Source organism: Haliaeetus albicilla, chromosome 8 (genome assembly GCF_947461875.1).
Source record: "Haliaeetus albicilla chromosome 8, bHalAlb1.1, whole genome shotgun sequence".
NCBI classification, from domain to species: Eukaryota; Metazoa; Chordata; class Aves; order Accipitriformes; family Accipitridae; genus Haliaeetus; species Haliaeetus albicilla.
Genome location: NC_091490.1, coordinates 19,162,932 through 19,189,787, shown reverse-complemented (window position 1 = coordinate 19,189,787; position 26,856 = coordinate 19,162,932). Strand labels below are relative to the sequence as shown.

The 26,856-nt window shown below is 37.8% G+C and overlaps 1 protein-coding gene across 1 annotated transcript; it reads right to left on the bottom strand.

Annotated features, from left to right (window-relative positions):
• Window positions 1–1,375: 1,375 nt before the first annotated feature.
• BRDT (bromodomain testis associated) lies at window positions 1,376–26,856 on the bottom strand. The gene is given in 19 exon segments (XM_069790720.1): window positions 1,376–1,462; window positions 2,100–2,262; window positions 3,642–3,844; window positions 5,172–5,245; window positions 9,028–9,169; window positions 10,467–10,579; window positions 11,327–11,519; window positions 12,676–12,737; window positions 13,708–13,845; window positions 15,382–15,495; window positions 15,604–15,896; window positions 15,972–16,159; window positions 17,435–17,623; window positions 17,830–17,958; window positions 19,009–19,377; window positions 20,512–20,684; window positions 23,405–23,534; window positions 24,300–24,437; window positions 26,631–26,856. Coding segments are annotated over 19 exon segments (3,090 nt in total). The 5' UTR covers window positions 26,823–26,856.

The following is a 26,856-nucleotide window of genomic DNA, read 5'->3' as shown; positions in this document are numbered from 1 at the left end:
TGGCAGACCCTCACCACAACACTGGCAGTGTTACCTTCACTTCCAAGTTTGATCCAGGAGCTGGATAGACCAGAGGTCTCCATAGGGAGAGAGAGTTTTAAGGGGTAGGTTCAACTAGATCAGTGGCCTCCAAAGTGGAGTGTGGGACGAAAACATTTAATACAAACATTTTTTTTTTAATTTACAAAATAAAATAAACAAAATAAAAATAACTAAGCAAAATTAAATAAACACTATTTAAAATATTTTTAGTTTCCCCTTTTGTGTATTTTTAAAATAATGTAAATAATATATTAGTACAGTAGAACATGTATATAATTTATAAATGAATAAATACACATCTTGGGATGCATGCTTAAAATTTTTTAATAATGGGGTGCATGACAAAAAAGGTTTGGAGACCACTGAACTAGATTATCTCAAGGAGGCCCCTTCCACCCAACATTTCTGTAATGCACATTGTGTTTTGGTATTAATTTTATAAAACAATGTTTTATTAGTCCCGTACTTAATTTGAGATAGCTATATGTAATCAGTGAGAACGTAGGGTTTTTACATTGTAGTTTCTACTTCAGACAAGTATCCCAACATTAATAAAAACTTGCATTAATCAGAAAGCCTTTCAAACTGGAGCCAGAGGTGGGATGTTTTAGCTAATTTCCTTATGTGAAGAACCAGAACGATCTGGCAAATGTGCTTGCACCCTTATCCAAATGTTATGTTAACATAAAATACATTAAACAGAATATCAACGTGTCTGGGCCTTAAAAGACATGCAAGTATACAGGATTTGCTGCTGAAATTAGAGTTCCAGGAAACGTTTTTTTACAATTACAAATAATCTTACACACCCTTTAGAAATTATCACTATTATAGAGGTCTTTTGTCACAGCGCAGATTCTGTGCAAGTGTGTCATAGTAAAGGGATTGTTTTAATAGCAGTCACACAATTGACAAGACCTTGGTTTAAAGTAGTTTCTGTAGGTGCATATTTAGCATACTATGATTTAATACAGTCAAACAAGAGTTTGGCTATGCTTGGTATAACAGATTCTCAAGTGTTTCTGAAAAAAATTGGTTTAAAAAAATGAGAAAAGAATCAAAAAGCTGATATTTTCTCATATATATATACACACACACACACACAACATATGAGACTGTAATCGAAATAACTACAGTCCACTGTGTAGCAGACTAGATTACATATATTATAAACAAGCAGCAAAAAGATCTTGTGATGCTTCAGGTGTCAATGAACAAGCTTTTAATATTAAGCATTTTAGAGGAGCTTACATGCTCTTTAAAGTGGTCTTAACGTTTAAGCTTCTAACTAGTACATTTTCAAAGTTGTACAGTTTGTAGTAGTGTTGAAGTTCTATACTGACCACAGCTTTCACTCAAGATATTCTTCAAAAGATGCCATAATATCACTCTGCAGATTCATATCAATTATACAAGCCATCTGCAAGAAAGCAAATTAGTGTATTTTCAGAGCAATCAGACATTAATGAATACTATGCAGGTCAAATATTTAAAGATTTAAGAAAAAACTACAAAGCTTCTTCCCCAAAAGTGTACGCTTCCTCTGTTATTACAAGTTTGCACATGTTGTTGAAATCCTCTGAAAAGAGCTGAACAGGACAAAAGCTTCAGTAGACCTTATCTGAATCTAGCATTATCGCATACTGCAGTTCTCACATTCCGTTATACAATATTATGAATTTAAAAAAAATGTTTAATCTAAAAAAAAAAGTAGCAGTTAAAAAACTTTCATTACCTACACCAATAAAGCCAGTAAGTTAGTTTTGAAAAGGCTCAGTTTTGATACTTCAGACCAGAACAGTATGACTACCATTTGTTGACACGGAATATATTCAAGAGAATAGACAGCTTGCAAGGCTTGAGGTTTGAAATTATTCAGAGGGCAGGGACTCCTCTTTAAAACTTCATTTTACCACACAATTATTCTAAGCTTAGGGGAGTAATAGGACCAAGCAGATAGTCTTTTTTATATTCCTTTAAAATAAGGACCTGAACTAACATTTTTTATTCTCTACTGAAGTTGAAACAAAATCAGCTGGCAAGAGTCAGCAACTTACTGCTTCTCTCCTCCTGCGTTCTTGTTCCATTTTTCTAGCCAAATTACGGTCTTGAACAAGAGTACCTTGTTGAGCTTCAGGCAGTTGTTTGCTCTTATGCCCTTCTTTTTGGGGCTCACAGTCTGTCACTGCTATGGCATCCAATCCTGTGCCTTCATGGCCCCTTTAAAGACAGGAAAAGAGATTGGTATAGGATGAAAGTTGTTTCTTTTTCTTCATAACAAGCCTTTGCACCTGAACAGGAGTTCTGCGAATAATTTAAATCAGTGCATAGCATTCAAACTGTGGTTCTGTTTTACATGTTGATTCACAATAATTTCCCTTTGCAAGAGGTATGTGCACGCACTTGTTGGGCTGCAGTAAGTTAAGGTTTCCTGTGTTCCATTTCCAATCTATATGCACACAGGACTTACATATATGCTACACAAAACTTACATGCACTTTCTTTGAAAGACATACATGCTTGATTTTTTGTTACTTTCTTGCCCCCTGATGTTTTGCTTCTCCTTACTCCTCTTCAACTAGTTATTTAAGGTAGAGCTCACTTACTTCAGGCAAGCATCTGTAATGTCTTATTCCATAGAGCTACATGCCTGGTTTCCCTCCTCTTGGAAACCTGTAGTAGCTGAAGGTGCCTGGACTGCTCACTATGCATTCTGAACAAGGAGTGTACTCTTAAGTCTCTCAAATGCTCTGTTTATTAAAATAATACACTCCAAACAAGTGACCTATTCTAATACAGCCAGCAATGGGCAGGAGCAGGAGAATTTAAGAACCAGCTCACGCTTATCTTTCACTGGGTCAAACAGACAAGAAAAAAACTTAAGACTCCTGAAGTGGGAAATATTACAGGAAGCAGGAGTTTCAAAAAGGTGGCAAACAGCAATCTAGGATATAACTGCAATGCAGTAATTAGTAGGTAGTCAGTTATCCTACTCAGCATATTAATAGACCTCAGACTGGGATACATATGTATGCACTCACTAAAACAGTGGTTGCAAAAAACCAGGGAAGAATACTACAGCAGTAGCCTATTGAATATATTTTTCTATAGCAATGCAAAGAATTCTGCTGTCTGAAGTGGTGCATACTGGAACTACTTTAGCTATGTGAACACCAAGTTCTTGAAGACTGGATTATCCTGCTTCCCCTTACGATACCAATAAGATAGGGATTTTCCTGGCTACAGGTATACGGAAGTAAGATACCGAGGACAGGTGTGAATTCTGGTCATGACCAGAGGAATTGAGTGCTCCAGGGGCAAAAAAAAAAAAAAAAGAAAAAGAAAAAAAAGAAAAAGAAAAAGTACCCGAGGAGTTTCTTTGACTGCTGAAATTAAACTGATTTGCAAGGGAAAAAGCCACTTCGTGCATTTTGGATGTGCAGTTGTGCTTAGAGTGGTACAGCTCCCCCTTTCAGCTGACACATGGCAATTACTTAATGCAAACCACTTGTTGCTGAATAACTAAGCCCATAGGCTGAATAACCCAGTACCATACAAGCAAAAAATAGAATAATATTTAAACATACGTGGTTACAAACCTCTCTTTTTCTTGAGGAAGGTTGTGCATTTCCCTCTCAGCTTGCACCAGAGGCCTTTTTAACTCCTGTGCTTGCCCACTCTTTTTCTTTAATGCTGCTTTCCTGAACTGTTTGAAACTCTCAGCAGATGTTTTTATTGGAGCTGGAAGCATCATTGTTTTACATAAGCTTACCCAGGAATCTATATTCTTAAATCCTGTATCCTGAAGTTATTAGAAAAAGGAAAACATGGAAGAGGCAAAAATACAACTACTAATCATCCATTATCTGCTTAGCTCTTATATTAGCACAATGCTGCTTTGACTGGACCTATTTGGGAATACCTACAACAAAATATCCTTACTTTGGCAGAATATTAGTGCAAATACAGCAATCTAAGCAGACTTCAATATGTGTTCTCATCAACTTTGAGATTCTTTAGCAACACGCTAAAAATCATTAGCATTTGTAGCTATTCTTACCCAAACCTTTATGTCTACCTCTCCATTTTTTAACTACAGAACATATGAATTCACAAGACTGAGCTTATGCAAGGTCCATTGACAATATTTTAATACAGAGAACATCCATCTCATTTCTATACATAATCCTTACATAACAATAGTTTTGTGTTAGCCTTATGGATTTTGTCTCTTTTAAGTATCTGTGTTTTCTCCCCCCCATGGCATTTTCTTCACAGTGTAAAACAGCATAAACACGGTATTCTTAAATATTCTTAAGAAGTATTGCTTCTAGTAGGTGGTCACATGTTTATGAAGGAAAGATATATTTGGAATTGAATTCAATAAGTTAGTTAATAGCTTTCTGAAAGCTAAGTGCCTAAAGAAAAATCCTAAGAATATTTTAATTCAACAGGCTATATACAAACTTTTCAGGTTGGGAGGCTGACACGATTAATTACGTAGACTAGTAATTCCGATCTGATGTTTTCGAATAGCTGATCACCACAGAATAATTTAAATAATAGGTAAGAAAATTCCTCTATTCCTCCATTTAAGATAACCTGTTGTATGCTGGGAAATATTTTGCTTAACTTCCATAAAACCTTCCAGATTATTTACCGATTGTGATAATGTCATCAAAAGTGCACCATCCTTTTTTCAGAACAGGTTTTTCAATAGTACCCAAGGCTATATTCCACACTAGTCTTATTTTTGTTACTTGATCAGCAAAGGAAAGCACACTAATAGCTTGAATATTAAAACCAAATGAAGGAACTCTAGATCCTTGTTTAAGTATTGAATAACATAACCCATATTTTTTATGAAAATATGAATATGTTATTTTTAACTTAATCTTATATCATTTACCTTCTGAAATGATCAAAGCCCATAGATTTTTGTTTGTTTGTTTTTTAGTACTAGAAATGAGATAAATCTGCACAGGTTATAACAATGCCCAAGACCTATCAGACACTAAATATTTGCATCATCAAAGACCAGATTTTCAGAGAAGATCCCAGGACAAGGAATTACTGATCCTAGTAAGTATACTCAAGCTCTTCTCAAATAGGACTTGAGCAACACTTACCTGTCTTGGAAGAATTTTGGAATTTAGCTTTAGCATGTTTTTATCATTAGGTTTATCATTAGGTGTACGATGACCTGATGGAAGAATAAAAAAGATTTTTTGCTCGTGTTGATTTTATGGACTATGTTTCCTCAAATTAAAGTGATAAAAATTTAGTCATTCTAGAAATTGACTTAAGAATTTACACTACAGTTTTTTCTTACTATTTAGTTCAGAAAGACAGAAATGCTCCCAAACATTTCCTAAGCTTAAATTGAACTGGACCACTTCCCTCCAGTTTGGGGCAGAGAAAGGAATGGTTAAGCTCAACTACAGATGAGAAATTAACTCCTGGTTAGTTCTAGGAGAGGTCCCAGCAGAATGCCCAAAAAGTTTTGTGAGAAAGTCTCAACACAGCACCTTGCCAGTTTCTCACCTCCTGTCCCCTCCCCACCCAGCCCTCTTTCATTTTGATTCCAGCCTTATTTAAGAGTACCACATTCATCATGTAAACTCATTTTGCCTAAAGCTCTCCAGCCTATTTCCTTTTTTGTTGGTTTTGTTTGTTTGTTTTTTAAAAAAAGCAGATAGGTCAGCCAGTAAGGGCTAGTCATCACATTTCCAGTCGCCTACAGGATGCATGAATACTCCATGCTGTTACCTCTTTATTACTTGTGAGGGAAAAAGTCCCCAACACTTACACAGACAAAGCAGAAGTGCTATTTTGAGAATACTAACTTCAGATTAACAGTTCTGATACGCTGTGTTACTGTAGAAGATCCATGCTACTCTGCATGAAAAACGCTTCCCCCAAACCTTTTAAGACTTCAAAAAACTTTTTAAATGCAGGAACAGATAAAATATCCTACAGTCATTATGGTAAGCCTGAAAATAGACTTTTGTAATACTAGGGATGGGCCAGAATACCACATGGTTAACAAAAGCCATGTATTGTAGGGTAGGTTGTGGTTTGGGTTTTTTCTTTAATTTTATGTACTACTTTGTTATATTCCTTTTCTAAAGAGCTTCTGGGGTGAAAATTTAGGTATACTCGGGAAAAGCCACTATTTTAGAACCCCATATAAACAACACAGATATTTTATATCATTCACCAATGATCCTCTACTGCAGTTTGAGATGTTTCAGTATTTATTTTAAGTGAATGTTTAATAAGAAACTCAAGATAACTTTTTTTTTTTATGCTAAGGATGAAGCTTTTGGATGTTTGAATCTAGAATGCTGAAGGCAGAGCATCAAACCCCCAGCCAGTTTGTCTTAAAAGGTGTTTTCAGAAAGACCTCACAGCCTCCAAAAGTCAAGACAAGAACAGTGCCTGGCCTTTACCCTATGCTCCCTTGCAGTGCCTGTGAGATGGTATAATTGCAAGTGAGCAGGAGAGTTTTTACTATACAGTGGAATAAAATAAAGATCTCTGAAGTCTCTCAAGTACAATTGAAGAGTGTTCCAAATCCTGATATTTCCATTCTTGTGGATTCCAGGTCCAGTTAAGCAAAGTCTACCTAGAACAAATTCTGTTACCAGAGACTTGTTCTCCTCCAGAATAGAGAACTAGTGTATTAAGATATCCCTCAATACAATAGTCATCTTTCTTTCATCAATCATTTTTTTGTCATACAGGCAGCTTGAATTTTCACATAAGAAACTTGACAGTCTTGAGCACTGAATACCCCCCACCCCACCGCCCAAAAAAAGCAAGAGTTTCACATACCCAGAAATGTCTAACCCCATTGTTAAGATCAATTCGATCAACCTGTTATACCCACCAAGAAGATCTACCTGAAGCAAACTTAAGATGAATTTAAGTTTATAGTCATGTCTGTCTTAAAGCTCTAGATATAACACAGGAACGTGAGGCTGCATCAAAAGCATTTGCAGCCATGGGCTTTGAAACGTGCATTTTAGAGCTATTTGCAGCAATACCAGCCTTCACAGAACCTCTCATTGAAAGACACTGCTTTTTAATCTGAAGGGAAGCTTGTGGTTACTGGTTTTGTAAGTTAAGATTCTTAGCAAGCCACCACTGAATTCAGCGATACACCAAGCCTACACCCATACCATCGGAGGTGTCACAAGCCTAAAGTCAAGAACTCGCTTTGAAGATGTAAGTAACCTCACAGAAATGCCTGAGACTGTGGGATTCTCTACAAAATTCAACAAGTTGCTGTAAACATCCAATTCTAAAATGAGTTTCCTTGGTTTGATCTAAGTAGACACATACAGTACTGAGCACTCTCTACACTTTTCTATCAATAGATTACATGCCCTACAACAGTTCCAGATTAGCAAAGTTTTTGTTGTTCAAAAAAAACAAAAGCGAAAATCCTGTCTTCCCCCCGCCCTCCACCTCCTAGTTTTCTACAGGAGTTAATAGCGGAAAGGCTAAGATACCAACACTGAACACAGCTGGGGCATGTATCATTGCAGGAACAGTTAAACACCACTGTATTATGGAAGGGGGCAGATAACTACACTCACATAACAGCATTATAAGCTCTGTTATGCAACATAATGGTGAAGTTCAAGCGTACTCAAAGGCAGAGTCTCATTACTGGATAGTTCCTGTATTAAACATGGGAGGTCCTCTACAACTGTCCACACAACTGTCTCTTGAAAAAGGGGAAGAGATAGATACAGTACAACTTAAATGAGGATTAGGAATAGAAATTTAAGAGGAATAAAGACTAAGCAGTAAACAATTAAGTGTGGAAGGGAGCAAGCTTTCTCAAAAATTTTGGCTATGCTTTTTTCCTATGAATATTAGAACAGTGAGCTTGATTTATTCCTGCTCGATTTCCCAGCCCTTTAACATATTAAGATAACACCAGGATCTTGATAGTTACAGTCACGCAGTATACAGGACAGGAATTCAAGTTTTAGGCAGTCTCAACACTTTATAAGTGAAGATCATTAGCTGAATCCATGGAACCCATGTACCAGCTCCAGCTGCTACAAATCTAAACAAAAGGGGTCAGTAGGTATATGGATAGGTGTGTTAAGACCATGAAAATACTGAGTAAAACATCTTGGAGAATTAAATCTCCATTTTTAGAGCTGCTTTAATACAACTCAAGAACTCAGAGTTATTCTTTGGCAACAATTAAAGAGTTCATCAGTAATAAGGCTGTGCCTTTTATTTTCATCAAGTTTTCAGAAGCTTGTTCCCTCCCCTGTTCAAGCCTATACAGATAGTCTAGAGAGGAAAGAGTAGCAGAGGAACCAAAATGATCATGTCTGGTAACACTAGGCTCTCAGCACAGATGTTCAGTGTCCAGTTCAGAATTCTTTATCTGAGATATGTATGAAGTCTGATGCATCTCTATATGGAATGCAGCTTTCAGAGAACCTGTGTTCTTGTAATAATTGCAAGTTTGTTCCATGGTGAAGGCATGTTTGACATTGCTTTACTGTCAGATCCTTGTCACCAAGAGCTGGAGATGGTAACTCAAAATACACACAAAGTGCCCTGGGAAAAGAACTCCATGAAGCTTCAGTAGAAGACAGGTTAAAGGCCAGTGAAGTTCGACAGATCAGAGCATCGGTTCTCTCAGATTTCCTGGAAGACCGGGTTACTTATCCCTAGTACTAAATTCAGAAAGCCAAGTTCTTAAATCAAAGTCATATGGTTTAGATATCTTAACACAGAACAAGAACCAAGCATTCATTTAACTTTTTTTTTTTTAAAGCAGCAAACCAAAAAGAAAAAGAAAGAGCAAGGGAAAACTGCACCCCCTCCATTATTCTGCAAACTTATTAACGTACAAGTGTTCAGCATTTTATTTCTTTAAACCAGGTTCTTATACATTTTTAACTTTGCACCCCTGATATCGGTTACAGTTTTTATTATGACAATACATACTCTGTCCTTGACTTATGGATATTGAATCAGCAGTTCTCTCACTGGCCTTGTTCTGAAGTTTATTTGATTTGTCTAGAGGTATTGTTTTCTCAGCTTGTTTACTCCAATCAGCACTGTCAACCTGGGAAGTTGCATTGGATACCTAGAAGACAAGTTAGACTTCAGAATACATTCTGAAGTGCTAAATACTTAGATTTTTATTATACAGCAGCAGGATTAAAGATTTAAAAGCTTAGAGCAGTAAATTGTTGCAGCTCTAGCTTCTGTAAACACGAGGGCAGAATTAGATTTCATTCATACTATGGTAGTCAAAGCAAGTTCTTACATTAACACTTTGAATTTAGCACACGAACTGCTCAGAGATCCCAAGTGATAGAGCGGGTGGAGTATGAGAAACTGATACAAGTTCTTTAACCCTTAACATGGTACAACATAATAGAAGTTGGCTTTGACTGTTGTAAAGCCAGTTGCTTCACTCTAGCTTATGGATCAGGGTGAAGGGCAGCTGTATTACTTCAGTTCAGTGGTAGTTTTTCTCTGTGCAAGATTGTGTAGTAATCCCCTTGAACAAGGGAAACTGTTGCACAAACCTGAGTCTCATAACATATGCTACTTGCTGCCTTGGATAGTGGACGCAACTGGGAAAGGGGGAGTTGCTTTTCTTCCATTCTTGCAAAACACGTTCTTGTGCTCATAGAGGTAATTTCTATCCATTTAAAAAAATAAAAGTTATTAAAACCTGGCTAAAGCAGCTATGTTTGAAGCCATGTTGAGAAAGATAGTTAAACATCTTAAGATGGAAGAGATCATGCTGCTGCAGTCACATGAATAGCTTCCTTTGTAACACAGAGGCCCTTCTAACCAGGATACTCTCCAAGAACACAGCAAGACAGAAATCAACAGTGACTAAATATTTCACAACTTCATCTCTGACCCTGAAAGCCGCAGTTTCCATGGCTTTAGGAATAGGAAGAAAAAGTAACACACTTTTCCAGGATAGCCCCTAGAGTCTTCAGAGTATTACTAAGCCTATGAGATTGATACTTCTAGAAAACAGGAATATATGATATAAGCTGCCCATTTCTTTTGTGAAACTGTAGGTTTACAGGGTGGGCTTTTAACCTGGAAGTGTGCAAGAATTAGGTAAGTTTAGGCTGTAGCACCAAAAAGAAATAAAGTAAACTGTATAGTACATTATGAACTTGATACATTGATCAGCCAAACTCTTTTGTTTTGTGTTGCAGACAACAGTCAATGAATTAACACCCTATTAAAGAATAAGAATCACTTTGTTAGTGGGGTTTTAGATAAGGTTCGCAACAAAAGTTAGGTGGCCTTCATTGCATCAAATTCAAGCCTGGAATCTTATTTAAAGGAATAAGAACATGCTTTAAACAAGTTATTTGAAATTAATGCATTGGAGAGAAGCATGTATTCACCTCTGGAAAAGCACGTGTGCACTGGCTGACAGAAGACTGATTTGTCCTTGGAGTACTCTGAGGAGTTTGCTGGTCTGGAGCACCATGCAGAGCAGATACAGCTGAGATTATACCTGAGAAAGGAGTAGTGTATGTTTTCCCCTAACATGCAAAGTGCAGTCCTACATCTCAAAATTAGGTCACTGTTTAGATCTGTGGACTAACTGGATATGAAGATATGTATCCTAGCTGTATGATTTGAGACAGTAATTTTTAATTAGTGTTTAATTGATTTGAGTTAATCAGCTAGCAGCTCAAGTTGTCTTTTACCAAAAACTCAGAAGTGTCTGAAGCTATTAGACCTTTTGAAGTGAGGGAGGGAAAAGAATAGCTGCTTGGATCAAGTTTCTAAGCAAGTTAATATTTGATATGTCTAGACAACAGCAATCAATTCAGAGGGCCTATGGCACTAAGCCTTAAATTCAGCTAATAGGGATTTCCAACATGAACTTGAGTGGTGGTGATGGGTTTAAGCACCTAATTCCTGCCTTAAGGTGTTCAGCACTTCCTGTAACCCTAGATTCATTAAGGTATCATTTTCCATCTCATCAGATGGAGGCACGAATACTTCCTGTTTTAATACTATTCTGCCCCACCACAAGTGCCCCAGTAATCTGAAATCCTAGCCAATCCTCAGTGCTGCCACACTTGTATTTACATCATGCTCTTTATAATCCATACTCTGCAAGAACTTTTTCTATTACCCACTTGATAACCTCCAAAACCCCAAGATAAACTTATTGGGCAATACAAACATTAGTCCTGCCATCTCTTCCTTCAGCAGTCAAATATAGCCATGATTTTTGCCATAAAGATGTTACCTGAGGGAGATGGGGCATTTTGTTCTGGTGGTTTAAATGATCTATTCTGTAAAGGCTGGAGCCTCTGCAGTACATTGGGAGGTGGCTTCTGGAGTTCAGATGATCCACGATTTTGCAAGCTACTAGTAAGAGGTGAGGGCTGTGCTTGCAGAACAGCATTGCAGGATGTCCTCTGTAAACACAGCGGTATTCTCTAGAAATAGATTGCCGTAGTTAATACAGCCAAATCTTAATTTTTATAGCTGTTTGATCCCCTACCCCCTTGTATTGCAATACTAGCCTAGCATTTTCTGAGAGTTTAGATGACAAAAAACACATGAGGTAAAGTGGACTGCCTTGGTCTGACAGATACAGAAGACCCATAAGAACAAAATGTAATGTGAGGATTTGAAGTATGATGTTTGCTGCTACTCAGAAAGTCGGTTGGGGCTGTTATAACCAAGCCGAAGCTTAATTCCCATATCCTGTTTTCTCAAGTTTATTGCTGTCATTCTGTCACTGCAGAGGCTGCACATTTTAAACAAACAAAAGGGTGTTGCATAATTCCTCCCCTCAGTCTTTGCTTATGAAGATGCAGAAGGAGCAGCTGAATAAGTTTGCAGCCTGGTTTCCTGTATCCAGCTAAGCACTTTAAGTGAAAGCTAGTCTATTGTAAGAAGAATGAAGGCTTTGCTGTGATCTTGATTTGAAATGCAAGGTCTCTATCTCTGGTAGCTTCAAGGGAAATTGTGAAAGGGTCCTAACCCTGACAAAAATTAACACCCACTGTATATACAGGAATAGAGCAATTCAGTCTTGGAGGCATTAAAAATTATTTCTACATAAAAACTGCTGTTTCTCATAGTAATACCATAGTAATAAGTAATATAAAATACCCCAAAAATGACTAGTATATTGTACAATTTATTTATTTTCAGGTGTAGAAGTGAGGTTATTCATAGATAAAAAATATTTAAGTGGGGTACACACTGTTTATTAGGTCAATTCTATACTCTGAGATCAAGTTGGAGAGAATTTTCCTTTTTTGGGGGTGGGTGGGGTAGAGGGGTGGGGTGTGTGGAGCATTCTTCCCCTCTTTTCCTTTCTCCTCCACCCAACATGGAATTTTCACAATGATTTTAAGAGGTAAAAGCCTAAGGAGTTCTCCCAGTACATCAGTTTCTATACAGATACATAAGCTACTCTTAACAAACAGCAGATTTTACATCTCCATGTAAATCAATCCTACAAAACAAGTAGCATTCAAGCCGTATTCATTATTTCCTGATAAAACTGTGTCATTTCCAGTACCATTGTATGTAACAAATAACTTTAGGGCAAAAATGTTGTATCCATTCCAATCAGTTTACCTTAGGCTTTTCCATAGAAGTTGGACAGTTCTGCATGGCTCCAGTCTGTTTTGAGCAAGTTTCTGTAACTGTAAATACAGCGAGGTGGGCAGAAAGAGGGGGATAGAGGAGAGGGGGAAAAAAGAAAAAAAAAAAAAAAAAAAAGAGTCATTCGCATATGTTTCATTATTCACACATACAAGATGTGAGTTGCAGTTTTATGTAGAGAGCCAAACCTCACAGTGAAAGGAACATTCTTATCTTGAATACTTTAACTTCAGCTTGATATGTTTAGAAAGCTTCTCCCAGATATAAAAAGAGACCACAAAGATTACTGCAGGATCAAGGCCTTTGCTACCATCAATAACTTCACTGTGTTTGCTTCCCCACACTGCAGAGGGTTGAGCACTCATCTCACCTTACACCATTACTTCACACAGAGATCTACATTGTACACCTCCAGTTTGGCAGATCTATTCTGTCCTAGAAAACTAAAGAGTTCTGTCTACGAAGAGAAACAACATTCTGATATCCTGATGCTGCAGCTTGTTCCTTGAACAAGCTTGGGACAGCTTAAGCAGCATGGTAGACTTTGGCTCTACAGTCAATGCTGTTGGCGCTTTGGTCCCTCAGCTTACGGACTAAGCCTTACCCACAAGGTAAGGCACCCTTCATGCTGCAGACCAGAAGATGAAAATAAAGTAAATCACACTTTCAAAAAGGAATCGAAACCACAGGAGTAAGCTATAGCCTAATAGTCAAGTCTCCAGGTTAGACACACAGACCTCTTGCTAGCTGATTTTGGTCCCTGGAGTTTTTCACTGATAAGTCGAGTGGATGTTGTAGTGTTTGGTTTTTTTTTTTTTTTTTTTTTTTTTTTTTTTTTAACCTACAAACTCAGCATTAAGACATTTAATAGCACTGGAATTGAGCCTTCAACATGGAGCAAACCTACAGAGGTAACTGAAATCCTTAGTAAGCATGTGGAACAGTAGATGCTAACTGAGAAGGCAGATGTTTTGCCTACACAAACACAAAATAAAGCTTTCTGACCTGATTCAGCGTCACTGCTATCTGAGGAGCTAGAACCAGAACCACTGCTAGTACTGCTGCCAGAGTCTAAGGAGCTGCTGCTGTTACTGCTGTCGCTTAGTCTGCTTGGTCCCATACTGGACTCAGCGTTGTTCTCAACTGCAGGAGAAAAAGAAAGAGTTTAGAACAACCTGCAGTGGAGCAGTCTTTGCATACAAGACTAGGATCAACCTTGTTAGGTCTATTCTCCCACATAACAGTTGATCTTCTGCCATTTCCTTGTCCCCTATCCATTTAGCAGTGGATTTGAGACTTTTATAGAGGAACATTTACCAGCAGCAAGCTAGCTGAATGAATGAAATAGCCAAGGAGGAGCTGTAATCACACAGCTTACAACCCTAAAGTAGGTTAAAACTGTGCTGTCTTAAAACACAATTCAACCAATTTTCCCCCATAAATTTTCCCACAGTTAAGAGCCTGTTTCTGTGCTTGCTGCTGCTGAGAGACTTGCATGCTGAGGTCTTTGTCTATAGCCAACTCTCCTCTTTCCCAAGCCAAAATTGTCATCTTTTACCACCTCCCCACCATCTGACTATTTTGCATCTGCAGGGTTGATTTAACTCTGTTTCTAGTGATTTTGCAGTCAAAAAGCTTTTTCAAAGTGTGTTGCTCTGATAGAAGCTTTGAAAATGAGAAGCTACATGGATACCCGTTTCCCTGGACACAAGTCTTTACGGGCCAGCTTAAGCCCTTCCTTGTAAACAAGCCAGATGCCAGTTTTAAAGATTCCCTGGCCTGCCTCCTACCTCTCCCTGCAACATATCCTTCACAACTGATTTCAGCTGCTTCTTTAAGCTTTTCTTTCTAGGATGGTTTCAAGCCATCATGTATACCAGACAGGAAGACTGTTGGCTGAACTAATGCTGGATGCAAGCCTGTGTCTTGCAGGGCTGCTTCTATCATTTCAGCTAACTGGTTTTATAACTGCTTAATAGATATAGATATCCAATAGAGGGCAATAATAGCACTCACTAGTTTAATGAGGAACAACTCAAACTTACTGGTTGCATCAGCTGCATTGATCTGTTCTCAGTCCCTGACACTGGTAAGTGTAGATATGCTCAAGTATGTACTGAATTTCTGGCTTTGATATTGAAACACATTATTGCCTGAAAAACTGAATTAGTTCTCCTAGGGCACTTCTTTAAGCCTAGGAACAACACAGCACACCTGTCACTGATGCAGAATTTTTGCTAGTGTGACAATATTAGTGAGGCTGTAATATAAGAAGTATAATTAGATTTTGTTATTCTTGAATCTCTAAGACACAAAAAGTGAATTTCAAAAAAATACATAGACTGTGGGACACTCCTCCCCACCATGTTTTCATGTCAGTGTAAGGAAGGTGTTCAGTGTCCCTTAAGCTCTGAAGCTGTTATCATCTTTACCTGTAATAAAGGATTAGGTGAAGAATAAGGAAGTTGTTTTAGACAGGACAAGTAACTGATCAAATTTACTGCTGTAACTCCAGCTCACTCAACATAGGAAGAATCTTAAGACCAGCAATGGGAAGCTTAAGACCTCAACTGTTCTGAGGAGAAAGTCCCCAGCTGTCTAACAGTACATAAGTCCAAGTGGAGAATGCCACTTTAAGCTATTTCTGTTGCAAATGAATAAAAGTAAGAGTAACATTACACTTGAAGTTCTCCTTCTTTGGGTTCAGTTGACCATTGACATCCAGTAGTCTCTTCTCTAGCTCTTGTTTCCTCTCAGAATTAGGTTGTTCTTTTGACTTTGTTGTTTTTTCAGCTGCATGTGAAACAGAAGTTAACATTGCAGCAAACCAGAAAACAAATCTAGTTTTTGTTTTGTGGTTATCTTTTTTTTTTTTTTTAAAGCATCATTTATGCTACATACCCCGCTGCTTTCTTGGTCTCTTCCTCAAACAGGTTGCCACATACTTTTCTAGTTCTCTGAGTGTTGAAGCCTTTAAAGTTTCAAAGTCTATTTCAATCTCATCAGGGTTAGAGTTCCTCAGTGAAGGTTCTCTTGACTGTATTATATGGACTACCTTCCCAAGCTTATCTCCAGGGAGCCTATTTATGTCCAAACTCAACTGTCGTTTTTCATCATAATTCATAGGTTTGGCACCATCTTCATCTTCTGATTTATGTGCCAACAAGACCTGCTGCATGGTTTTCTTTGACTGACTGCAAGAAAAAAAGTATACTGCAGTGACAGCACTTTAAAATAATTTGACACCCACACAAGTCCCCCACACTTACATGTTTAAAGACAGCTTTTTCTTAGATTTCTTCTTGTGTTTTAGATTTTTCTTCTTTTGAATCAGGCTTTTTATTTTAGCTTTTTCCTTGTTTTTACTTTTCTCCCTTTTAGCCTTCTCTTTTTTCTTTTTCAGTCTAGGTAAGTATGCTCTTGTCAAAGCCCGCAACTGCTGGTGAACTGCTTTAAGCTATCAAAAGCAAAAAAAAAAAAAAAAAAAAATCTGATAATCTTAGGCAGTGTAGGAGGAACAATAAACTGGTCTTAAATATCACAGGAGATTTGTAGCAGCTGAGTGGATATTAATAGGAAGTTTGCTTTCCAAATGAGGTTTATTTTCCAAGCATCTTACTATATTATAGATTAGTCACTGCCTATAGATATAGAAGATGTAAGGCTACTTATTTTATGTAGGCATTTCTAACAGCATGTGTCTTCTAGCATCCTGTGAAGAATTAAAAAAAAAAAAAAAAAAAAAAATCACTGTGGGAGTATCCAGCAGCCTCTCTAATTTCAAGCATGTGGGAAGCACTTAAGTGCCTTATTAGGTTAGACCTCTACAGCATTATTGAATTAGGCTAGTGGGACTGGGCTTGTGCATCTTCAACGCATAAACCCCAGATATTTTGCGATATAAAATGGCTAGTTGGGAAGTACTAACAGCTTCAGAGAAAGACCTAGTGTAAATCTGTTTAAACCTCATAGGAATTAGAAGGAAGATGGACAGATGATGAGAATTAGAATTCAGACACACTGAAATACTTCACTATTGCAAAGGCTTTCTTGTAGACTTTCAGTTGTCCTCATGCCTGTATTCATAAATTGAGGTTGTAGATGCTACTCTGACAAATACTGAAAACTAAACTGTCCCTCATTTGACTAGCAGAACAAATGGTAATTTTCCCCACAGTTTATGAATATAGCAGCAGCAGGTTAAAGCATTATGTTCAAGAAAAAGCAAGACCCATTCCACTCTTAACCAGTGAAGCAAAGCCATGCTTCACATTAGCATGAGAGTCCTTCAATTTTACTTCATACTGAGCTTTCTGAAGTAGAATTTAATGACTTGCTTTGGTGTGGCTCAAAAGAGACTGAGCATAAGAACAGAGCTCTTTAACCATTTGAAGGAAATGCCATTGTTAGAAGAATATGCCACTAAGCTATGTGTAGAGTATTTGAATGTTCTCATCATACCACAGCAACACAGTTTTATTTTTTAAAAGTTTGAGGAAAAAATGGTAGGCAAGAGTACTAAAGCAATGATTCACTAAAACCAGTTCATATTTGTTTGCTAAGGCACTATTCAGGTGCTTCCAAACAGGAATGAAGTTCTGTATTAAGAAAAGCAAATGACTACAGAATCTTTTAAATACTGATTCTTGGTACTAAGCCTTAGAATGGACAATTGCAAGTGGCACTATCAGAGACATTATAAAAGTCATGCACATTGACTACTAATGCTTACTTGCTCCTGAAGCTTTGCAAGGTGCACTGTTCTCTCTTGTTCAGAGTCTTCGAATGGTTTTTCTTCTGAAGAGTCATCATTACTGCTCTCACTGGAATAAGCTTCTGTCATTTCTCTTGTAGGCTGTGGCAAAGGAACGCTTGCAACAGCTTCATCGGGAACTTTGGCAAAGTGCATCTCAAAAACATCCTAAAGAGTTAGGTTTGGGAACACCAGAGAGATCAGCATGTTTTTCAGATTTCTAAAAGCATTATGAAGTTGCTGCTTGTTTTCTAGAGCTACACAGCAACACAGTAGTTGGTAACATTAGTAGATGCTACATCAGGGTATGATATTACTGCAAAGGAATCTCATAGTCCTACTCTTTTTCAAATCTGACTTAAGTGATAACTCACCTGAAGTTTTCTCGCCATAGCAACTATTTCATGGTCTGGAGAATTACGTTTGTAGCAGCTCATGAACATTAATCTAACATCAGTAGCAAATTCTTGTATATCACTATATTCAAAATTATCCATTTTCTTCTAGAGGAAAAGAAAGTTAACACACGTTTAGAGCTTAAAGGTAGAGAGAGAACATCACCATGAACTGGCAGAAAGAGGAGGAACAAGAATTTTTACATCCGGTATAAGGTTCAGCTTGTATCAAGACAATAAATATTGTAAGAACCTTTATGGAAAGACCTGCTTCTCATTTCAGCATTGTCCCTTTAACAAAGTAAGAGAATTCGTCTTGTAAAAAGACTTGCTAGCTGTAATTGCTCCAAGGACTTTGTAGTACTAGTTTCAGCACTAGGTCCAGACAACAATGTTCAGGTGACTTCATTTGGGCATGTACTCAGCACTTGTTTTTGATGCTAAGCATGGTATTTATACAAAGCCTATTCCATAATTGTTTGAGTCAAAGTAATGGGCTAGAAATTGGGAAATAACAATTATATTGTGCAAGCCAGTTTTCAACATAATTCAATAGACTATTGAAATTCAACCCTCCCCACAAAAGGTGGATCTTAACATGGCTAAATACTTCAACCTCAGACAGATGTGCCTTGTGTTCACAAAGCACTGGCCACATAACTCCATCTAGAAGCGTTCATTTTCACAGAAAATCTGAAAGGTGTCACATAAATATCCAGTGTTGATGTTCCAGGGCACTTCAGCAAGGATAATGAGATTCAGAGAGAAGCAGAAGTTGACGTTACAGAATTGTATTTTGTTTTATAGAGCATTAGCAACAGCATTGTGTATACAGACTGAAAGATACATAATATGCAGCCTGCTTGGAAGTGCTTCATGAAGATGGTAATTCCCTTGCTACTTACATTAGCTTGTTCAACAGATAAGTAGATTAGCCACTACACACATAGTCACAACGAGACTTAGAAAACTTTCTTCAGTGAGCTGTGGCTTAGTTTGTTGAGAGGTAAATGTATATGGTTTCTATGCCCATTATTTCTTTCAAAGGAGAAGCAGCTTTCATGACACCTTTTCAGCTAACACTATTAAAATCCAGTCATTACACAAGTTATTCAAGCAAGCACACAAGTAGTCCAATTCTGTCTGAAACCTACTTACTTTAATGGTTCCCAGGTCTGTAGGATGTTTGGTGATCCCTTGGTTCTCACCAAGTGAGAAAGATGCAACATCGGATTTTAAGAAAGGCCATGCATACGCTGCATGTTTCTTTGAAAACATTTCTTTAAGTATTTCATTACAATGTTTTAGTTGTTCTGGCAACTGAATCTTTTTAAGAATTTCAGGTGACTGCTGAGAATCTGGCAAGCGTCTCTTCTGAAGTTTATTTGGTATCATACATTTATTTTCACCTTTGTATGCTTTAACAGCTTTTCTTTCATTAAATGTTGTAGAAGCTTCACTGCTTGCTGTGAATATTGAAGTAGTAGGAGTTGTAGTGTCAGCCTTCCTTTTCACACCTTTTTTTGCCTAGGAAAAGAAAATTTTACAGTCTAAAATACAGGTGTATTTACAGTCTAAAACACAGTGAGAGAAAGGTCAGATTTCAGACTACACACAAGTGTCAGAACTTTTACAGCTACTGAAGTGAGAGCAGAATGTGGCACTTCCTCAAGTTTAGACTGAAAACCTACATGGCATTACAAGATCATCACGCCAAACACAATCTTAGATGTAAAGGAAAGAACAGGGTGTACCTGCAGGTCAGGTTGTGGTCAGTTTGTAGCCAATTGAGAAGACTCCAAGAAGCTGGTAGGTTATGAAGTTACCACAGGATGACTGCCATTGGAAGGGGAAACATTACTGCAATTCATTTTAAGCCTAGTTGAGGGCTTTATGTACAAGGTTTATCTCTATTTTTCTTTAACCTGGGTGGTATTTGGTTTGGAAGTGGTACAACTTGCACTTTGTCATCACTGTTCAGACTTCTCAGTAAAGTGTAAATATACACTGTAGGAGAGCCTGGCACACGTCCCTACTCCTCATTGGAAGAGCAAAACCAAAACTAAGTCAATACAAGAGTGTTTATCTGATGAAAATGTCCGATGTTCACATACAATTCAGATTACAGTTAACAAGAATTTGCTTTTGTGAGCTACAAACACCTTCCAGGCTAGTTACACAGCATTTAAGCAAACATGCTATTTTTGGGAAATCAAGCATTTGATTTATGTTGAAAACCATGAGAAGTTATTAAGCAGACTTAGAAAGAGCTTTATTTTAATACTAAAACCATTATCTACACCTCAAGAAAAGAACAGTTTCTACATCAAGGTGAAGCTTGTAGAAGTATAGTAGTATGCTTCAAGAATGACCATCTTAAAGTTCACTTTGTTTCTTTGAGAACAACATTTTTAAAACCACATTTATAAGAAAAGATGTGCCAAGCAGTCATCCCAACTTCTGCTTAGTTTCTAGAATTAATACTGTCCCAGTTATTTAGCAGAGACCTAGAAGATTTAATAGAGATCTCTTACTAACTTCTAACACAATAGAAATTTTGAGAAGATACTGCAATAAGCATAGCTCCTGTGGCTTTGCTATTACTGCCTGAAGGAGCAATTTCAATACCTTTCTTTCTGAAAGTTATTTGAGGAAACTTACTTTTGTTATACGGACTGCAGCTGGCATTAAAGCAGTCAGCTGAGCTGCAGACAAAGGAGCTAGTGTAACCTGCTGTAGCTCTTGAGTCATCACTGGAGGCTGCTCATTGCTTTCAGCTTGTTTCTGCATTGCACTTTGTTCGTTTGAAGTCCCAGGGTTGGATTGCTGTGTTTCTGGTTATTTTAAAACAAAGTTTTAAAGTTAGGTCTTAAATGTTGCAGGTAATTTCTTTCATGATCAAATGGAGCAGTTGTCAACAGAACCACTCTTCCACACCAAAACTATACAAATAAATACAAATGAGCAGTGTTACATACAGCAATATTAGTATCTTCCTCTACTCAGCACCATTAGTACCTCAGCTAGAATATTGTACCAAGTTGTGCATATTTGGTTTCAACTAAGCTGTGGATTAACCTCAGGGGGAAGATTAAAGAGACATCACACTAAAATCTGTACATTGTAAAAATGTTCTTGCCAAGAGAATCAAATTGTTTTCTACATACGCATCGTCGTGGTTTAACCCCAGCCAGCAACCAAGCACCATGCAGTCACTCACTCACTTCCCCCCCACCCAGTAGGATAGGGGAGAGAATCGGGGTGGGGGGGGCAGGGGGAGAAATAAAACTTGTGGGTTGATATAAGAACAGTTTAATAGGACAAAAAGGAAGAAAGTAATAATGATGATAATAATAAAAAAAATTACAATAATAAAAGGATTGGAATATACAAAACAAGTGATGCACAATGTAGTTGCTCACCACTCGCCAGCCAATGCCCAGTTAGTTCCCAAGCAGTGATCCCCCCCAGGCCAACTCCTCCCAGTTTATATATTTGGCATGACATCACATGGTATGGAATACCCCTTTGGCCAGTTTGGGTCAGCTGTCCTGGCTGTGTCCCCTCCCAACTTCTTGTGCCCCTCCAGCCTTCCTACTGGCTGGGCATGAGAAACTGAAAAATCCTTGACTTAGTCTAAACAACACTTAGCAACAACTGAGGAACATCAGTGTGTTATCAACATTCTTCTCATACTGAATCCAAAACATAACACCATACCAGCTAATAGAAAGCAAATTAACTCTATCCCAGCCAAAACCAGGACAACAAAGACCAAGCAGCAAAGGGTGCATCAAACTGTATCAGGAAAGTTCAAGTTTCATAAGCATAGTTAAGACCTGCATATATTGCTTAGCCATATTACAGATCTCCATCGCTGATTTGAGGACAGTTTAGACCACTGTTTTTCTGCATTTGATTTGGCTAGTTAGATTAGTAATGTCTTTTCAAGCTGTGTGATTGTTTAGTTCCCACAAATGTTCACACCTATTCGTTTATATAACACAACACTGAGAAACACCATAACATTCTCCGAAATGGAAGTCAGTTGCTTTTTTTTTTTTTTAAAGGGAAATAAGCTGTGTGTATAGGTCTGTCTCTAGAGCCAAAGTCTGCAAAGACAGGACAGAAATATTTCCTTGATCATAGCAGTGTGCTCTACTATCCAATTGAAGAAGTGCTTAGAACATTTCAAAATTTGTACAAGCTGCATGTTTGTGCGTGCAAAAGGAATGAGGGGACTTAAACAGCATTAATACCAGCAAGATAGTGTTATGAAAGCATCTCAATAAATTGTTGCAATCATTTGAGAACCAAAAAGCTAACTCAGCTTCCAACACATTTCTCAACAGAAATCTTTTCTGGGAGTCAATTCTACCTGTTCAATCAAGATATTCTGCCAAGGCAATGAATTGCTTGAGATTTTACTCAAATAAGCTAGTAAGAGCAGGAAGGCAGCCGAGTAGGCTCTTCCTCCTAACCCCCTAAAAATTCTTGAAAGGGCCAAGAAACCCACTGTTTTTCCGTATCTGTCTACCAGATCACTGAAAGGTAATGTTGCTCCTCAAACATACCTTGAGGACAAAGCTACAGAGATCTATCAAACTGTAATACTATTTTGAAGAAATACTTGTTTCATATACTACCAGCAACAAGGACCACTGCACCACAAACAGCAGTAACATGAAGCAAATTAATTCATCAGGAGACCCTGAAGAGCTGTATAGTTGCATCAAGAGCATCTGTTAAGTGACCCAGTAAGAACTGAGCTAGCCAAGATCATCACTGCTCTATGGCTGTCAGAAGGCAAATAATTAACAGGTATCAAGGTAAAGAACTGTTGCAGCTCTTTCAAAACACAGCTAAGATTTCCCCAACAACTGACAGCAGTACCTCCAGGCCAATTTAGAATACTACCTTGGAGGTCTCCAAGTTAACCCATTGAGATGCACATGTGATTCCAGGCACTATATAGTCTTAGTTCTATCAATATAAATATTTGTTCTTTGGCAATGTTGAGAGCTTAGATGTAGAAACGAGTACTTTGTACAAGTGAAACAGGTTGTAAGAGCAATTAAAAAGACATAGGAACTCAGTGATGAGTAATAAGTTGCAGCTAATCACCTGGCCACTTGCAATTAGGCTTCCCAATGTTGCTTCAAGCAATTCCTACGCAATTTCCTCAAAAGTTTGAGATGTCTTGACCGAATCATCCTTTTTGTGGGCAAGAGCACTGCATTTTACTGGAAGTTTGCATGTGAAGCTATGCTATCACACTACTGATGAAGTTGTTAATTCTGATTTTTACCTTGTCTTAAACACACTTCATTAGTAGAAAACAGGAAATTTAGCTAGTACCTATGAAAATATTATGGTTGCGCTGAATCTGCTAAAGCCTTATAGCAGTGTTGTTATTTGTCTGATATGTTCTGGGAAGAGTGGAGAACACTCTGACTGCTCCAGGGTTGACTTGTGACAAGCTACAGAGGATTCCCTGTTTCCAGCTTTTGCTTGTTTAATATATTGACAATTCAACACATAATACAGGCCTTACCTTCTGGCTTCTTTCCTTTTCTCTTTCCTTTGTTGAGAATCACTAATTTTTCTTCTGGTGGCATTTGGGCTATTTTCTGCATAAATACTTTTTCTAGTTCTTGGGCCATAAACACAATGTCATCACCTGGCTGCAAAATAGAGTCAGTAACATTCAGAGTAAAGGAGAGGCTGCAGTAATGGAGGGCTACCTTCTAAAATAAACAGTCTACAGCATCCTACACCAATAGATTTAAAGAAGCCACCAGTACCAGAGGGATCTACAAGTCCTTGCGATCCCTGCCCCCCCCCAACTCACTTTAATACAAGTTGCTTCTTTATTGAAATACTCTTTCTCCCACTGTCCCATTGCACAGTCCTACTTGTTTTATATCCACGTACTTCCCACAGCAAAGGGAAAAGGGGGTAGATCTGTAACTCTTTATTCATTCCTATGTTCTGAAGAAAGCTGTTGAAGCTTAAAGGTATGAAGACAGAGCCAACAAACATCCAAGCACAGGGAGACGCTCATACTTCAAGTTAGGTTGGTTAAACTTGTTGGAGGAGCAGAGCATGGCTAGCCTTAAACCCAAGCCAAGGTTGCTAGCCTTAAACTTGTACAGAAGTTACATAGTGCTTGCTGTTCATGGGCTCTGCAACTAAAACCCAGAGGTTTTGCAGGTGGAATCCTTGTGCAGAAAAGACTATGCACTTAGTTGTAACAGCAGGCTAGACATCCCTTACATGCCCTCAGTCAAGCCTAGCAACAAATCCCTCCCGCCTTTCAGAGAAAATAGTTCAAAAAAAATCATGAAGACATTGATTTAGTGCAGGCTTTAATAACTATTTGATTGTTTTAAACTTGTTTGTATTGTTCAATAGAATTGGTTACTGGTAAGAGGTTGCGTTTCACATACCTTGTTATATATGTAGCAGTTCAAGAACATAGTTTTAAAGTCTTCAATGCATTCTGCAGCTTTTGTGTAGTAATTGTGTTCCAGACGCTTTTTAATGGTGCTCAAGTCCATAGGTTTCTTTATAATACTGTAATAATCCTGTGGTTTTGAAAGAGTTGGTCACACAACAGATATCTTTAATATTAGGACATGAAGATTCTGACACATCAAGTTATGAAAGTTAATGCAATTCTCCTCTCTTGCAATTTATGTTAGAATGAATATTTTATTTAAAGGAAAACTATAATCGTAGGTACCACAGAAGTAAGTGTTCAGGACCTCTTCACCTCATATTTTCTTCTTGCTCTTTTATATAAAATCCACCATTCAAAGCCCCAAAGAATATTGATTTCAATAGGATCCAAAGCTATACTGGTAGTAGCAGTACTTATGAAAAGTATACGTACTTCTCATTTGTTATCTCAAAGCCATTTACTTTAAGTAGCACTCCAGTTTACAGAACAGGGGGAAAAGAAGCCGAAGACAGACTTTGACAAAGACTCAGTCACTGACAAAAAGAAGCCGCTGAGTTTTCACAGTAGCTGATCAAACACTTCATCCCCTGGACTATATTGCCTCTCCTCTCAGGGTTAGTCTAGTGAAGATGTGGCAATGACTGAAAGGCAGCTGGAATGTGAACTATTGTGATTATTTCAGTAGCATGGCTAAAACCTTATGATTAAGAGCATGAGGCTAATTCCCTGCTGGCACATTTAAGAAATCCAAACAAGAATATCCCCACCAAATTCACATATACATCGTAATTGGGTGAAGTTACTACTACTTCAAGAGTCTTCTAAAGCTGTGCTAACAAACTGTTTCAGTGAAATAAAAAAAAGCTAAATGCAGACTGTTGAATTTACCAAAACAAAACCAAGAAAACTTTTAAATAACACAGCTAATAATTAAATATTGTCCATTCTGCATCTTCTAACACATGGAGGAGAGGGGCAAAGGAGGCAAATGCCTTAATTGTCTTTGCCATGGAGCCAGAGGTTTGCTTGTTGTTGTGCAGTGGTTGAACTAATATATACTTTTAGAAAGTCAAGTGGCTGCCTTCGAAATCCAGAGAGGCAGAACTGGCCTAAGGCCAGCTGCAAATGTTTGCAACTCTGATTGAATGACCCTTAATATTAACCTTAAGTGACAGTTCCTTCCAAGAAGGAAAAAGGGTAAGAAAAGACACAGAAAGATAGTCACTTCGTCTGTGCTTTTGGACAAACTGACAAAATGAGTTTGTCATGAGAAACAGTTGCAGATAAAGGCTTTTGTCTGCTCTGAACAGAACCAATGATTTTGTAGAATTAGTCTCTCAATTTGAGAGAACTAAATAAAATTGCTTAAGCTGGAGGAGAAAGAAAGAAAAAAAAAAGGAAATGTACCATGGTTTTATTTAACACCTTTCTACTTCTCTACCAAGAGCAGTATCTTCCAGGTCATTTGAAATACCACTGTGTGAATAAGCAATGTTTTCATTTGACTGAAAAAGCTGGGGGTGAACCAAAACTGGAGGCTAAAGATACCTGAATTAAAACAATTTGTCACAAGACATGATATTAATTCACTTTGTTGCAATTAAATTGTAATGTAAATAAAACCCACCAGGCAATACAGGACAAGAATTTAAGCATCAAGACCTTCTATTTCCTAGAATATTCTACCACTGTGGTATGATGAGAATACCACATCTCTCTCTTCCCTATTTTTGCAGGGATATTTAATTCCTCTAGAAACTTCAGAGCAAGATGCCAAAGTTGATTTGAAATTAAGAAGTACTACAAGTGTAATTACTTCTATGCACCAAACTGGGTCCAGATTTGCCTATTGACTTTAGGGTCAATCAGGTCTGCTTTCCCATCATAAAGTATTTGACATTGAAAGAGGCTAGCTGCCTCCTATTGAAAATAAAAATCTCAAAGACAACAGAAAATACTCATCATATGCTGTGTTAAGAGATATGGCTAAACCAGCAGGGAGGGGGAAAGAAGACAAGACAGAATACCAACATCCAGAAACTCCAAGAGGCCTGTCTAAGCATTCTTATTATCTCTTAGAAATATTGATTTACTACAGTCTCAGATCAGAAAGCAAATGAACAAAGATGCAGTATTTAGCATGAACCAGAAAAAACCCACAGTTTTCTTGCAGACTTGGATTAATGAAAGCACTTCATATACAAAAGTAGCCTTCCATGATCTGTTGCATCAGAAAAAAACTCTTTTAAACTAACATCAATTCATAAGTCCTGTAATACTTTATATACTGATACTCCAATTCCAAAATGGTTCTTACAGGAAGATTCAGTGCTGCTGCATCTACAGGCTGGTGAAACGGCCAGGAAAAGTTGTGTCTCCACATGGCTTTCATGACCACCCTCTGTAAGTACTGAAGTTGGTTTGTTTGACAACCACTACTGTTGTTATTTATATATTCTGGCGGGGGAGGGTTAATAATAATAGAATGGTGTTGGCTTGGAACAGACATCTTTAGCAAGTTTGTATATCCGCTGGTTCAAAGA